This window comes from Xiphias gladius, chromosome 1, assembly GCF_016859285.1.
Source record: "Xiphias gladius isolate SHS-SW01 ecotype Sanya breed wild chromosome 1, ASM1685928v1, whole genome shotgun sequence".
Classification (NCBI taxonomy): Eukaryota; Metazoa; Chordata; class Actinopteri; order Istiophoriformes; family Xiphiidae; genus Xiphias; species Xiphias gladius.
The window spans coordinates 10,385,278-10,399,762 of record NC_053400.1 but is presented as its reverse complement, the minus strand read 5'-3'; the positions used below and the strand labels follow the sequence as shown (position 1 = coordinate 10,399,762).

The window sequence follows — 14,485 nt, the reverse complement described above, 5'->3', positions numbered from 1 at the left end:
TTTATATATGCATGTGTGTCTTTATATGTGTCTTTTGAATTATCTGTGCAACTTTGAACAGTTCTTACAACTGAAACTTAGAGCATTGACTTCAAGGGACCTTTAAAAAAGGTTTGTTACAACACTTCTTGCAGTTACTCCAAAATATCCTTTTATTCCTACTCCTGTAAAAATAATGAAATTTTAAAATAATTCAACAAGGCATATTTCACACTTTCCTTATATATACTCATAAGTACCATTAATGATGAATGCTGAAACGCAGCTACGTAAATTTTACAAGTAGAAAAGAAAAAAGTAGATTTTAGAATTTCTTGAAAGATCTCTAAAAGGATTCTACTCAAAGTCTATCTAGATGTTTATACGATAGCACAAAAATTTCTTAAAAGGACATCTATAGATCATTAATTTAACTCGATGTGTGTGTGTGTGTGTGTGTGTGTGTGTATTTGTGTTTGGGTGTGTTAATGTGTTCTCGCGATCTCCGTGGTGAAAGAAACCAAGGCCTTTCTGCCAGATTGACCCTTGCAAGGTTGCGGGCACCATCAATTATGTCAGCCAGTAAAATGGGCTTCGCTACACACAGCAGATTATATGGAGTGTAAAACATTAGAAAAATGTGTCTGAAACATCAGAGTAATATGTTTGAAGTGACAAAGGGTTCGGGGGTGGGGAGGAACCTCCCAAAAAGGGAAGACCCCTGACAAGTGATTTTGTTTGAAGGCATTGTAACACACTCAAGTGGGCAGGGATGCTTTCTATGGCCCCTACGGCAGTCCATCTTCTGGGCAGAATGCAAGCGGGATAGAAGGACATATGCTTTCCACAGGGTCAAATGAAGCAGAACTCACAGGCTTTTGTGGTGCTCCCTTTTGGTGGCAAGAAGAAAAGGAAAATCTGTTGTTGGGTCGTAGTCCAGTGGGCCCACAAATATCACATAAAAATTCACCGGCCTGTTTCTTGCAAGGCTTTTGTCTCTGTCTCATGACAAGGAGTGTGAATCCAGTTGACCTTAATGGCTAAACCACATAGTTCTTAGTCTGAATTAGCTCTCCAGCAGGATGGGACAGGGGACAGACACACACACAAACACACACAGAATGTATCATCCATCCATCACAAGAAAGCTTTGAGAGGCGCTTTGACTAATTCAGGACAATGAAGACAGAGTTGGACAGAGATGTTTGCGACGAGCGTGACACTAAAGCACCTTCTGCTCTGTTAAAACTCCCTTTCTCTCTTTCAGTATATGAAAGCTGAGTCTAGATTCTAGCTAGATAGCAGATTGTGATCAGCACCTCACTCTCCTGCCAGTAAAAAGCTTTTTGCTGAATGGGGCCAAAGCCAGCATTTCTAAACCCCAGAGTTACAGTGTTACACACACTGCACCATACTTCAGGTCTTGGAATATGCTAAACCAATAAAAAGGGGTTTCCATCCATCTAGACACGCTCACACAGAGCAGTTTTGTTTTGGAGGGGGGGTTTGCCTGCAGGGGCTGAAATGCACTGCTAACAAAGTTTTGATTGACTACAAAAAGTCTTAAGTGTACTGATTCTCTCAATCTTTGCATGTGGCTGAAAGCATCTGTAGTGAAACTAAACATGCCCTGTCATATGTCTAGTCTGACATTAAATGTGAATTACCTATAGAGGAAGACTATGTCTAAAGTAGGTCAGATTAAGATCCCGAAAACTGAATGTTCTTTGCCATAAAAATACTATAAACTTTCGTAAAAGTCATAAGGTCTATGCAGTATCAGTGGCAGGCAAACTTTGTGTTGATAGATAAATATCAATTTTGTTTGTTTTTGTTATTATTCCAGATCTCAATTAATTGGGCTCACTTATTTGCTTAATTTAACACTAAGGTTTGTGGATGTCAATATATTGTCTGTTGCATCTTTCTACCTCAAGTCCTAGTGCTGACAATTCAAAGCACTGTACCATATGTGACAAAAATGGGAGTGTATTTAATGCTTCTCTATGGATATAAACTGGTAGCCCTTTTGCCTTATACAATTCTCTCCACACTACATGGCTACACAGTAATAGACAATGGCAAACACCATGAAACAGTAAGATATAACTGGATTATAGACTCACACTCTATAAAATGCTGTCTACTTCAATCTGGGAAAGAGGTCATAACACTAGCAGGTTAAACATTAACACCGCATGTTCAACACAAACTGTATATGCTCTAAGAAGGATTCCACTGTGGAGTATATCAATATAATTAATTAAATGGAATTAAAAATGAATACACTACATTTCAGATTGAGTTCCATCTTTTACCTGATAATTGTAATGAATCACAAACCTGCGTATAGTGCATTGTATCTTGAGATCAAAAAGCAGTCATGTTTGAACCTATTTTCACAACATTTATGTCTGCCATACATTTGTATCCTAATTGTAAGGATTTGTTGTGCTCTATGTTGAAACTCTGTTGAAACAAATCAGCATTTGAACACAGTCCCTGAGGATTTTTCAGGGCTGAGGATTTTTTACCTTAACCGAAAGGAACAAAAACACCAGCTGCTTGGACGACAGGAAAATATATCTAAAAAGATAATATGTGTAATCTCTGGTAAATTATCAACAGCAATGCTGATTATACACACAACGTATGGTAAATGGGGAAAACCATGCACAAACACTGGTGAATGTAAAGAGATCATTTCAAAACAGCTAAACACTTTAATATATGATGCTGATATGGTGTTATTACTGGCTATCTGCTGGTGAAAACTAGGAAAAGAGCAAGTTAAAATAGTTACTTAAGTGTTTTTAAACACACGTGATTTTCCACACATTTCCACATTTCCCCCACCCACCCATCCATTGTTGTATGTGTATGTGATTGCTCCCCACCTAGGGAGGCTGATGAGAGCGGCTAAAGGGTGTTTATGAGACTGTTAGCCAGGAGAGGATGCCGCCCTGCAGTTCTCACCCAAATAAAAGAGCCATTATTACATCCAACATGACCCTCTCATTACACACAAATAGGAATTAATGAGTGCTATATTGGTCGCTCCCAGCGGAGCAAGGCGGGGCCCGCTAAAGCTCCAGCGTTAATTACACTGTCCTACATCTCACCCATTTAACACCACCCATCAGATCGCTCTATCTGCACGGGAAGGATAAGAGGGTGGAAGCGTTTCACTACCTGGAAGGATGGCCAGTCTCACCTTCACCAGTGTGGTACAGCCTGAACATTTGCTTCATTTTTGTGAAAACCACAGTTAAAACTGATTCTGTCCTTCTGTCTGCAACAGCACATATTTCCTGTGACCTGACCATGAGTAAAATGGTCTAAATTCTATTTGCTATATGTTTACTTTCCAAATAAACATTAAGAGTTATATGTCATGTTTTTTTTCTTTTCTTGTGACTGTCTGGGTTTTACGTTCACCAGTTTTATCAGTTTCGCCCATCAGTCTGGTTGGTTATGAAAAAATCTTTCTCCCCACCTTTATTGGTGAGCTATGTACTGTATGTGAGTGGCCAGACCGGTTTTAAACAAGTCCAGTGTAAACAAAGGTGAAAATTAAAAGTTATTACCCTAACAGTCAGCTGTAAAAGTTAATTATATCTTGCACAGTAACTTCTTGGTTTCTTTGTTACCATAATTACTATAGGTGTGCATGCACACGTTTTAACATTGCAATGGATGATTATAACGGATACTTTGGGTGTGTACGATTCTAATTTTAAAAATTAATTAAAACACCTACAATGAAACATTTGAGGATCTGTCTGAACAGCAAGGTTTCTTGCTCTATAGTACTAAAATACCATTGTTGGGATCTCAGCAGTGAAACTGTTGAGTAAACTGTGTGAGTAAACACCAATAGTATTAATGATCAAAACTACAAAAAAAAACTACAAAAACAGATACAGGTTCAGGCTTCGCATGGGAGAAAATAAACTTTACCAGAAAACACACACATCAGGTTTGACCTCTGTTGGGTTATCTCTTTATACTGTAAATGTCTTGTTTTGAAAGGTGCACAGACCCAAAAAAACCTGGCATGGAACTTCCCAGAATGCTCCCAGGACTCATACTTCCTTCTGACTACGCTCACATCCCCTTGTCTACAGCCTCAGCTTTTCAATTCCTTCTTAATTACTTTCTCTCGCATGCTCTAAACTTAAATCTTTACCGGTCTCTCTCTACTCCCCTCACCTGTGAAAATACTGCTTCCCCCACCCCCAATTTCTATTCTCTGTTCCACCTCCTCCACCTCTATAAAAAAATTGATAAAATTATCATCAACAATCTTTTCCCATACATCTTCCTTTTCTTTGCGTTTCTTCAAGCGAATCAAACAATTTTACACTGTCTTCCCATCAGCACCACCCCATTCTCCCCGCTCATTCTTTTCAAAGAAGGCTTTATGTAATTCAAAAACTCGAACACAATGGCTGTTACAGTGATTTTGAAGCATTCGAGAGGTACTGAGGTATTAAGTGGTTGCTATTTTTCTCTACTAGGTCAACATTTGAACAAAAAAGTGATCATGGATTATAGACCTATGCCTAAGCCTTTCTCCAAGACATGTAAGGTGTAATTCAGTATCAAAGTGATATTTGACTTTGTAGCTTTGGGCCTTTTTTTTGTGTTGTTTGTCCGTTGTATATGTACAGCATATATCATTTTACACTGAGATTTTTGACCTCACCTGTGTGTAATATTTTCTGAAAATAGGTTGCCTTCTTTCTCTCTGTTAGAACCTTAAGAAGATATGCTCTATTTGTGACCCTAATTAGGTTTAGGGTGGGATTTTTTATTATTCACTTTGAGGATCTATAGTTGGGGTGGGCTGTTTTCATTTTCATTAATCGGCTTCATTTATTGTTTCACTATGTGTGGGCGATACGAAGCCCTCAGAGACTGTGACTGTGATTAGCGCCTGTACAAAGAAATGTGAAATGAATTTGAGTTGACGTGCAGATAAACAATAATAAGCATATCAACCACAGGACTTGATTAGGATCCAGACTCAGATTCAAATGATTTTATTAAAAGTGCATACACAGGGTTCAGAGTATGAGGGCTCTGTTTTTATTCACTTTGGTTTACAGAGTTCAGCACATTTCAGTGTGTGTATTACTATTTCTAACCATGAGAAATATTGAACAAGCGATCAACAAGCTCCGGCCATGTACTCAATATTCAATGAGATTAATAATACACTAAAACAATATAAATTGAACAAGAGTTTAAGTTACTTTCTTTGTTTTTAGTGACAAATCAATGTGTTTTCTTGCGTCTGTGGTAATTCGTTGTACTCCACCACTTTGACATGATTGCCTGCAAAAGTAAACAATTACACCTGGATCAAAGTACTGGAATAATTACACGTCAAGCTCTGGTTAGTAGTAATGTCTCTAGTCAGCAACGAGAGGGTTGGGCTTTGCTATGAGATGTTCTGAAATCTCTCTTTCATCTTTTTATACTTTCTCCCCCATCAAGGCACTTTTCAGCACACACACATATACACACACACACTCCTTCCTTGCATCTCTCTTTCTCTGTTGGTATGACACAGGAAGAAGCTGGGCCCTGCAGCCAACCCCGCCGTCCGCACTGAATGCGATTAAGCTGAGCAGTGATTAATCTGGGCTGCCCCATAATTCCTCTTTACCACTTTAATGGATGTTATCTCCCCTCCTCTGAAGGCTTATCTTGCTGATCGGGGCCAAGGATGAAGAGAGGGAGAAGAAGAGGAGGGGGTGGCCGTGAGTAGAGGGAGACAAAATCAAACCAAATCCGTACAGAGGTAAGTAAATGAATAAGTAGGTAAATAAGTAAGTAAATAAATAAATGCAGGGATTGAGGGAGCTGCTAAGCGGATAAGGCAGATCAGTCTCTGTAAAGTGCTCATTTGTTTTCTAAGAAGACGAGACAAGCCGCCTTCAAAGCAGGTTGATACCGTAAAAACACTGTCAACATCACAATTCACAGAAAAACAAAGTAAATTATCCAAACACTGTCAATAAGACTCCCCACCCCCTCACTGTAAAGATGAGGTGTACGCCGGTCATGGGTACAAAAAAAAAAAAAAAAAAAAAAAAGATGGATTTTTTTCGATGAGCTAGTTTTTTGACTGCCATACAGTCAATAATGGCTAAGTTCGTCTAATACATTCCAAATTCAGTCATCCATAGTAACAAGAAAAGTTTGCCTAGGTCTGAGTCTATTGTAGGAATGAAAATGCAACAGTTATCCCACCTAAGGTTTCGGGACACAGAGCTACATCCTGTTATTGAGAAATAATAACATACTTATATGAGGAATCATTTTAAATGAGAAAGTTCTCCAAAAGGAATTGTACTCAAGAAGAAAAATGAACTGGTACACTATGAACTATGACAACAAGAGCAATGATGATTGGCAGCCCAGCGTGCATGTCTGTTTGTGTGTGTGTATTTTTGAACCTGAGCATATTTGAATGAGCCACTTTTATCCGCAAAGGAGGTTATGTTTTCACCTGTATTTGTTTGTTGGTTTATTTGTCGGCAACACAAAAACTGCTGAGCTGATTTGCACCAAGATCGGTGGAGGGATGGGGCATTGGCCAAGGAAGAACCCATTCAATTTTGGGGCAGATCTGGATCATTTACTAAGAATTTGAATTTTCTTCTCTTAAGTCTGGTGTATGTTTTTTTTAAACTGGCCTTGGCAGAGGTATACACTATACTGAGTGCCACTCTCGTTCTACTATGTAACATTAAAAAATTACTGAATATTGTAGTATTGCAAAACAGCTTCAAAATAAATCCACCAAAGGAGACTAAACAAATCTTCCATGTTACTGTTACTTCCATTTATTAACTGAAAACACCACAAACTTTTATTTTAAACTTTCCCATTGTACTTTATAGGTAAGTATGTGTGTTTTTTAGCGTGTCTCAGTTAGTGTTTCTGTCCTTCTGTGTCTGTTCACGTGTATGCATATGTGAGATGCCGGCTGAGGAGTGACAGGGTTAAACCCGTTCGTAGCTCTTTTTTCCCCGCTTTGGCTTACAGCGATGTTGCAGTCAGATTCTGTCATAGACAAACCTCTGTGGGATTCCATTCACTACTAGTGTACATCTTTAGGTACAAAGCTGAGGGCTGCATTGGCTCCAGGTAACATAAACGCTCCCTTCAAGCCACCGCGTATCTGCCCATGAAAATTCTCTAAAGGGCTTTAAGCATTTACGCAGAACACTATCAGGCACTGCCGAAAATTCAGCTTACCCTGTTGAATAGGGACTTCAAAGAGAATTGCAAATACCTGTGCGATGCTACATTTTCTCCCTTCTCTCTTTCTCCCTCTCTCTCTCTCTCTCTCTCTGTGTCTTCCTGCTTCTTTTCATTTTATATTTCCAAACACAAGCTGCTGCGTGATGTAAAATGTATTATCAGCCATATATTTCCTCTTTAAATGAATAATAACAATAATCTTTGAGTAATTTCTTTTTTATACAGCTCCGTCTAAATAGGGCAAAGCAAGCAAGCTAATATAGAGCCGTGGGTAAACAAGGCCATGCAATAATGAACGTGTGGATTAGGCCTCTAGTCTATGCTGTGCGATAAGAAAAAACAGCTGCTGCTATCCAGGTACAGCACGTATTGACTGTCAATGAAGGATAAACTACTGTGCAGCTGCACATTTACTTCCTTCACTCACACTTTGGACACACACATGAAGATAAATGGACACAAACAGACACAACCAAACCTACATGCATACACACAAACAAAAGTGCACACACTGTATATATGTGTAAGAACCGCAAAGAATTAGAATACATTAAATGTATAAACGTATTTGCTCAGTATAGAGCTTAAAATGCAAAACAATATGTTGAATAAACAGTGTGATTTCATATAAGAGATAATAAATGGCTTCATAATGAGCAATAAAAATGGTCTTTAAACAGTTTACTGCTTAGTTCACACTTATAATTAATCTGGGTTCCATGTGTGCATATAAAGTGGGTATAAAACTCTGCCCGACTGTGCAAGTAAAACAGCAAGCAAAAGAGAAAAATGACTGCTGGTAAACATCTGCAACATGATTCAGCTCTGGTCTAGCTTTCCAAATATGCTATCTTTTTTCCCTCAGCTGGACCGGTATGGCAAGCTCTCCAAATAATACATTACAAAAAATTGCTCCCTGAAATTATTTACGGAGAAACGCACAACAGAATCCATAACATTTATAATGTTTTACAAAGCCATCAAATAAGTGGAGAAGGGATTAATTGCCCCAGCCCGACCTTAAAATAATTATTTTGAGCGGTGCAACTCTAAACTCCAATGAAATTGATACACTTTGATAATTAGATTCTTGGCACTGACCCGCTGAAGTCAATAAAGGTTATTAAGGCCAATTGCTGTCTAAACGCATTACGGGCAGGGTAAACTGTCCGTCGGAGGCCCCCGCTACTCCAGCGCCAATATGATAATCCATTCTCCGTCCTGGGGGTTTCTTCCCTAGCGCCTGTGTCTCCACTCTGCCATACAAAACCAGATTGGATTCGCTTAACCTTTCCAGGACTTTGATCAAATGAGCTCACACAGCAATAACATTTACATTGACCCCCCACCCCTCCTCCCCTGAACACACACAACCTCTCTCTCTCTCTCTCTTTTTCTGCCTCCCCCTTTGCCTCTGTCTGTCTCTACTGACTCTCCCTACAGCTCACTATCCTCCTTCCCTCCCTCCCCGACCGCCTCCTGAGCACCCACCCTCCACACGCTAGGTCAATAACCTAATCAGCTATCGATGGCAACCGGGCCAGGCTGTGTACAATTGCAGTGCACCCCTCCTCAGCAGCCCAGATTGTTTCCAAAGACTGTTATTAAAGTGAGGGGTGAAGATGAAATGGTCACCAAGCACATCCGTGCACATACACACACACATGCAGATATGCATGAAAAAGCCAGCCTCCGTTATAAATCAGAGGAGGTAAATTTTGTCACACAATGGAAAAAAAAAAAAGAGTTTGTACTGCATATACAGTATGTCTGTGTGTGTGTGTGTGTGTGTGTGTGTGTGTGTGACCAAATCATTGGAAAACAGGGAGTGACAGGCTGGGTGAACAGAGTAGAGGAAGACATGGCCCCGATACCACTTCCTGTTTTGTACATCTTGAAGTATACAAATGTATTCAACTGAGTGGATCCCATTTATTATGAAAGTAGATTAATTTCCTTGATATGTGTTGAAAAGATTTCCATCTACAAGGCTCGTTCTCCTGTCAAATAAGGGGGAAAGTGTGAGAAAGAGACAGAGATATGGCGAGATAGTGGGAGCGAGAGAGGGAGAGAACAAGAGAAAGAAAGAACATAAAAACAGAGAGGGAGAGAGAGAGACAGAGTGCGGTGAAATCTCTTTGCATCCGTGGTGGCTTTTGAAGTTGCGAGATGAGCAGCCACAGAAGTCAGGAAAGTGACAAATTAGGGAAAAAGCTGTACTGTGCAAGCAGAGCTGCTAAATCAATTAAAGTCAAGCCGAGTGCATACATTAACATCGATAGTGCACACACACACACCCTCACACAAACACACATGCACAGGACAGGAGAGAAAAATAAATAAAAGGAAGATGTGCACATGGGCTCGTCGCTGTCGCTTCTCCCCCACAGTGAAAAGAGGAAAGATAAAAAACACCACACCGGTATTTAAAATATTCTGCATAAAGCCAAGACTCTCTGTCTATTGTCAGCCAGACGGAAGCTATTCATTGTTGCTAGTTTAAGGAAATGTCACTATTGTATGATAGCAGAGTCCATGATAGCAGAGTCCTGAGGGAACGTAAGGCTGTGAGCCAGGCAGGTCTAAACGGACTTCAGCACCCTGGATCACAGGGGAATGTAAAACCTTTAAGTTAATGACCTTTTCCACCCTCCAGAAACAACTCTTACCTTAAATACACTAAACCCCACCACACTCACTCATGCACACATTATACTTTTGCTGTATATTCACATACACATACCTACACTTGAAGTTTACTCAGATGCCCGTCTCTTTGTTTCCATCAAGGAACCGAATAAATTCATGAGGTACCAAAAAGAGGCAAGCAAGCAAGTGGACTTGTTTTGTTTCGATTCTTTATATATTTATTTATGTATTTTATCAAAATGTCATGCAAATGGAAGGATAAGCATTTGCATGACAACGGGCTGAGGAGCAGAGAGAGAGCCCCAGGGAGAGACAGTATCCATAAACAGGAGCTAGTCCCCCCCATTGCAACATTCTTCATACAGACTAACAAACGCATACATAGCCCTGCGCATCCCACAACACTGTGTGCTAAATATGACAATAAAGAGAGGAGGGCTGGCTGTTTGTATTGCTATTTTAGCAGGATAAAACAATAGGCTGTATTATTGCTATAGCACAGTGTATAAAACAACACAGTGTCATTTTATAAACCCTATTTAAAGAGACATATATTTGTTATTTTAAAATACCCATGGTGATAGCAAATTTGACAAAAATAATGCTGTATTAAAATATACTCTGCAGGCAAGAACAGAAACAACTAAATAAATAAACAGCATCTGCACACAGTAGGCCACTCGTATTTCACTACATTACACTATGCTGTCAATTGGCAGCCTCAAAATGTAAAATATATGCAATAAAGGAATGTAAAGGGGAACCCACATAATTTAAATAACTCAAAGTAATTTAGAGAAATGTGTTTTAATCCAACCCCCAAAAGGAAAATCTATAAGTCACATCTATAAAGTGCTTTTCATCAGCATATCAGAGGTCGATGCATGTATGTAAATATTGCTTGTCAGAGCAATAATGTTGTCTTTCATCACAATAGTGAATCATTACATTTATGCGCTCACCGGTGTATCATTTTTGCACAGGTTTAATATGCATTTCTGCAGAAGACATACTTGCTTTTGTTCGATTTGACACTATGTAATTAACAATTTAGTCAAAGAATTTAGACTTTAACATTATTGTTGCTATAAACACACATCAGAGTAATTTGAAATGTAAAATATTAAAATTCTACATACAATTTTATTTACAGATATGTATTCACATTTTTTTTAATTTAACTTTTTGTTTAAACTTTTTTCTAAAAATAATAGCTCACACTTTATTTGCTGTATCATATAAAGTCTGATTCTAAGTTTTTACTGCATGACAGAAATCCACATGTGGACACATAGAGACACACACACACACAAATACACACAGTGGATATGGTTTGCTTGTCCATTACAGCGAGACTGAGACACGGTAACAGAGAAAGAAAAAGACCTCACATTTCACTGATGCCCTTTTCTAAATACAGGTCCAAATCACACACTTCATCTGGGCCCGGAGGTGGAGCTCTAGATGAGTTTAGCCCCTGTCTACTAACTCCCCCACACCCACACCCAGACACCCTCTGCCATGCTGTTTGACTGTATGTGTGTGTGTGTGAGTGTGTGAGTGTGTGTGCGTGAGAGAGAGAGAGAGAGAGAGAGAGAGAGACTACGACTAGACCCGGGCAGTGTCAGCAGCAGCAGTACTGTTCTCCTCCAGCCCCTGTCTTTATCCCCGCCTGAGCATTAGATGTGATTACTGCTCAGCACTCGACACTGACAGAGACAGAGAGCTCCCAGAGACAGCAGGAGTGGGTGAGAGACATAAAGAGACAGAGAGACAGAGAGAGAGAGAGGGAGGGAGCAGGGAGGAAAAGGGGAGCACAGCTCTTTCGTTCCCTCCAATCCTGCTACAGTGATACAAGAGTGCCCCCTGCTGCTTCTGGTGTCTGGTTGTTAAATACACACACATAAATACATGAACATACACACACACTCTTTGAAATTTAGCTATGAGAGGAGGACTGCGAGAACCTGTGGGGAGAGAGAGAAAGCAAGACCAAGCATGTATAGTAAATCTACAGTGTGTGTGTGTGTGTGTGTGTGTGTGTGTGTGTGCGTCTGCGTGCATGTAGCACATATGTACAGGACAGAGCTGTGAGTAAGGTCACTTAATCATGAGTCTGAAACTACTAAGTGATTCCTTTCTAACTAATAGCCGCGTGCCAACGTTCCTTTCTTATAACACTACTATGAGGCTACGACAAACACGACACATCCTTAAAAATGCACCATGGAGAGACGTTAGACAATCCATCATGTAACTTTAAAACACACCCTCCCTTGTGAGGAGCATTATAGGACAGCAGATCACTTATGTAATCTGTATAAAAAGCACAAGCAGAGGCATGTTGAGCATTTAAAAACTTTATTGATAAATGGCAGAGTGAGACTAAACTAGTTATGAAGCTGCTCATATTTTGGGGAAATGGTAAAAATGCTTATTCATTATTTTCATTATTTTCATTATTATTATTAGTACTAGTAGTATTAGTAATAGTAGTAGTAGTATTCACTATTAAGAATGTTTTTGATAGTTGTGGTTTTTATGACAATATGTTACATACAGTATTCCCTTTAGATGTATTATTAAAATCAGGGTCAATAAATATGGTTTTCTATTTTCTCATACGGTTTTGTTTATATTATTTAAAAAAACAATTTACACCTTCTTGCATCTATTTTCTATAACAGGAATAGCATCAATGTAAGGCCTTGGCTAGAGGATGGTGTTCCTGTCAACCTGAGCTTGAGGAGAAAAATCAGTTTCATGCTTTAGTACAGAAGCAGCCTGCAAATTAAGATGGAAATACTTTTAACTTTACCACTGAAGGATTAGAAAAGTAATGTGAGTGACACTGAGTTGATGACATACTCTGACAACTACGCAGGCTAAGACACCAGACAGTGAGGCTGCCATGTGACCAGCAGTGCATCTGAGTGGCCTTACCATGGTCTCCATGAGCTTCCAGTCCTTCTCGAGCTGCTCCATTGGTCTGGTCCACCAGCTGCAGAAGCGAGCGTAGCGCTGGCCCTGAAACCAGTACTGCCGCAGCCACTCGAACTCAACCTGCGAGCACACACACACACACACACACACACACACACACACACACACACACACACGCACACGCACACGCACACGCACACGCACAAACACACACACACACACGCACATGCACACACAAACACACGCACATGCACACACATGGCACACACAAACACACGCACACAAACACGCTAGTTCAGACAGACAATTTTCCCATAGCTTCACCTAATCTAAGAAAGTGACAAATATCACAATTTTTTTTAAAACAGTAAAACATTAGACATTGTAGCAAATTTAATTTAATGTGAATGAAAAGCATTTTTATATATTACTGTAAATTATGAAATTGTCATATGAAGCATTTAAATATGGAATTTTATAGTCATACAAGTCTATAAAAAAATTCGTTGAAAATAGCTTTTTAGCCTCATTTCTTCCAAGATCTGTCCACTTTGAACGATTATCATGTAAACATATTTATATTTTGTAACCTAAGTATGCAATCTGTATGACAAGCACACAAGTTACTTACCCCCTATAAAAAATAGCATCAAGTATTGAATGTTGCACTGAGTCTTTTATTTCAACTAGTAAATTTCTAATTTTTGAAAGACACAAGTTCAAATATACAGTATTGGCCGTTTTTCTGTCCAAGTATATATCTATTTGTAATAAAAATTGTAATGAATTTTATAAATTATATAAAAACTGATTTAAAAAAAATATCTAAGAATACCCCTGCACCCTGTGAGAAATTATATTTTTACGATTTTTGGCATGTAGAAAATGAATGTTTTTCTCAGAAATGTATTCATTGCTTTGAATAGCTGCATATATTGTATGTCATAAAATGATTTCAAAGTGCATTCAATCCTTTTTATGAAGACTCTGAAAGGAAAAACACAGAAAAGACACATTTTTTAATTACATGGAAAGAAATTAATGAAAAATAGTCAAACCATAAATAGTACAGACATTGGTCATTCCTACAATCACACCCTTACCAAACACAGACAGACAGACAACATACACACAGTACATTCACACAAATATATGAATATGTCTATTCATACACACAAACACGCACACCTTCCAGTCAGCACACCTGAAAACTCCACCCTCTTCCTACTCTCCTCATTCTCCCCCCTTCTTCCCCTCCTCTCCCGCTCCCCAGCTCCGTCTGGAGATGACAGTCTCGGCTGCCGAGCCGCTCCCCTCTCCTCCGCTGGGAGTGTTTTTCTTTCCTGCTCTTTTGAAGTGCTGATTTAATCCTCGCAAGGATGCTTCATGTAGCCAGGTGTAGCCTATCTAAAGTGTGTCTTTCTGTGTGCATGTTTGTGTGTTTGTACCTGCATGAGGATCGGTGTGTTTGCGCCCTTGCGTGTGTCTCTCTACATAGGTGTGTTAGTGGCTTTGTTAACGTCTTTGCATGCATTGCCAATGTGAGTGTGTACATCAAAGATTGCCCCAATTGCGCCCAACATAAATGTGAGACGCTGTGAGTTGCCCTCCCCTAAAACATCCTACAAAGCATCAT

At 39.4% G+C, this 14,485-nt stretch overlaps 1 protein-coding gene across 2 annotated transcripts in view; it reads right to left on the bottom strand.

Moving 5' to 3' along the window:
- Positions 1 to 14,485, bottom strand: part of fto (FTO alpha-ketoglutarate dependent dioxygenase) — a 120,640-nt gene that overhangs the window by 70,541 nt on the left and 35,614 nt on the right. The window contains exons 7-8 of one of the 2 annotated variants that reach the window (XM_040131855.1): positions 12,850 to 12,969; positions 5,042 to 5,319 (exon numbers count right to left, since the gene is read on the bottom strand). In XM_040131855.1, coding sequence (XP_039987789.1) covers positions 5,260 to 5,319; positions 12,850 to 12,969 — 180 coding nt within the window. In that variant the 3' untranslated portion in view covers positions 5,042 to 5,259. Of the gene's footprint in view, positions 1 to 5,041; positions 5,320 to 12,849; positions 12,970 to 14,485 lie in introns of those variants that run through there. The other variant, XM_040131860.1, reaches the window with a different exon arrangement.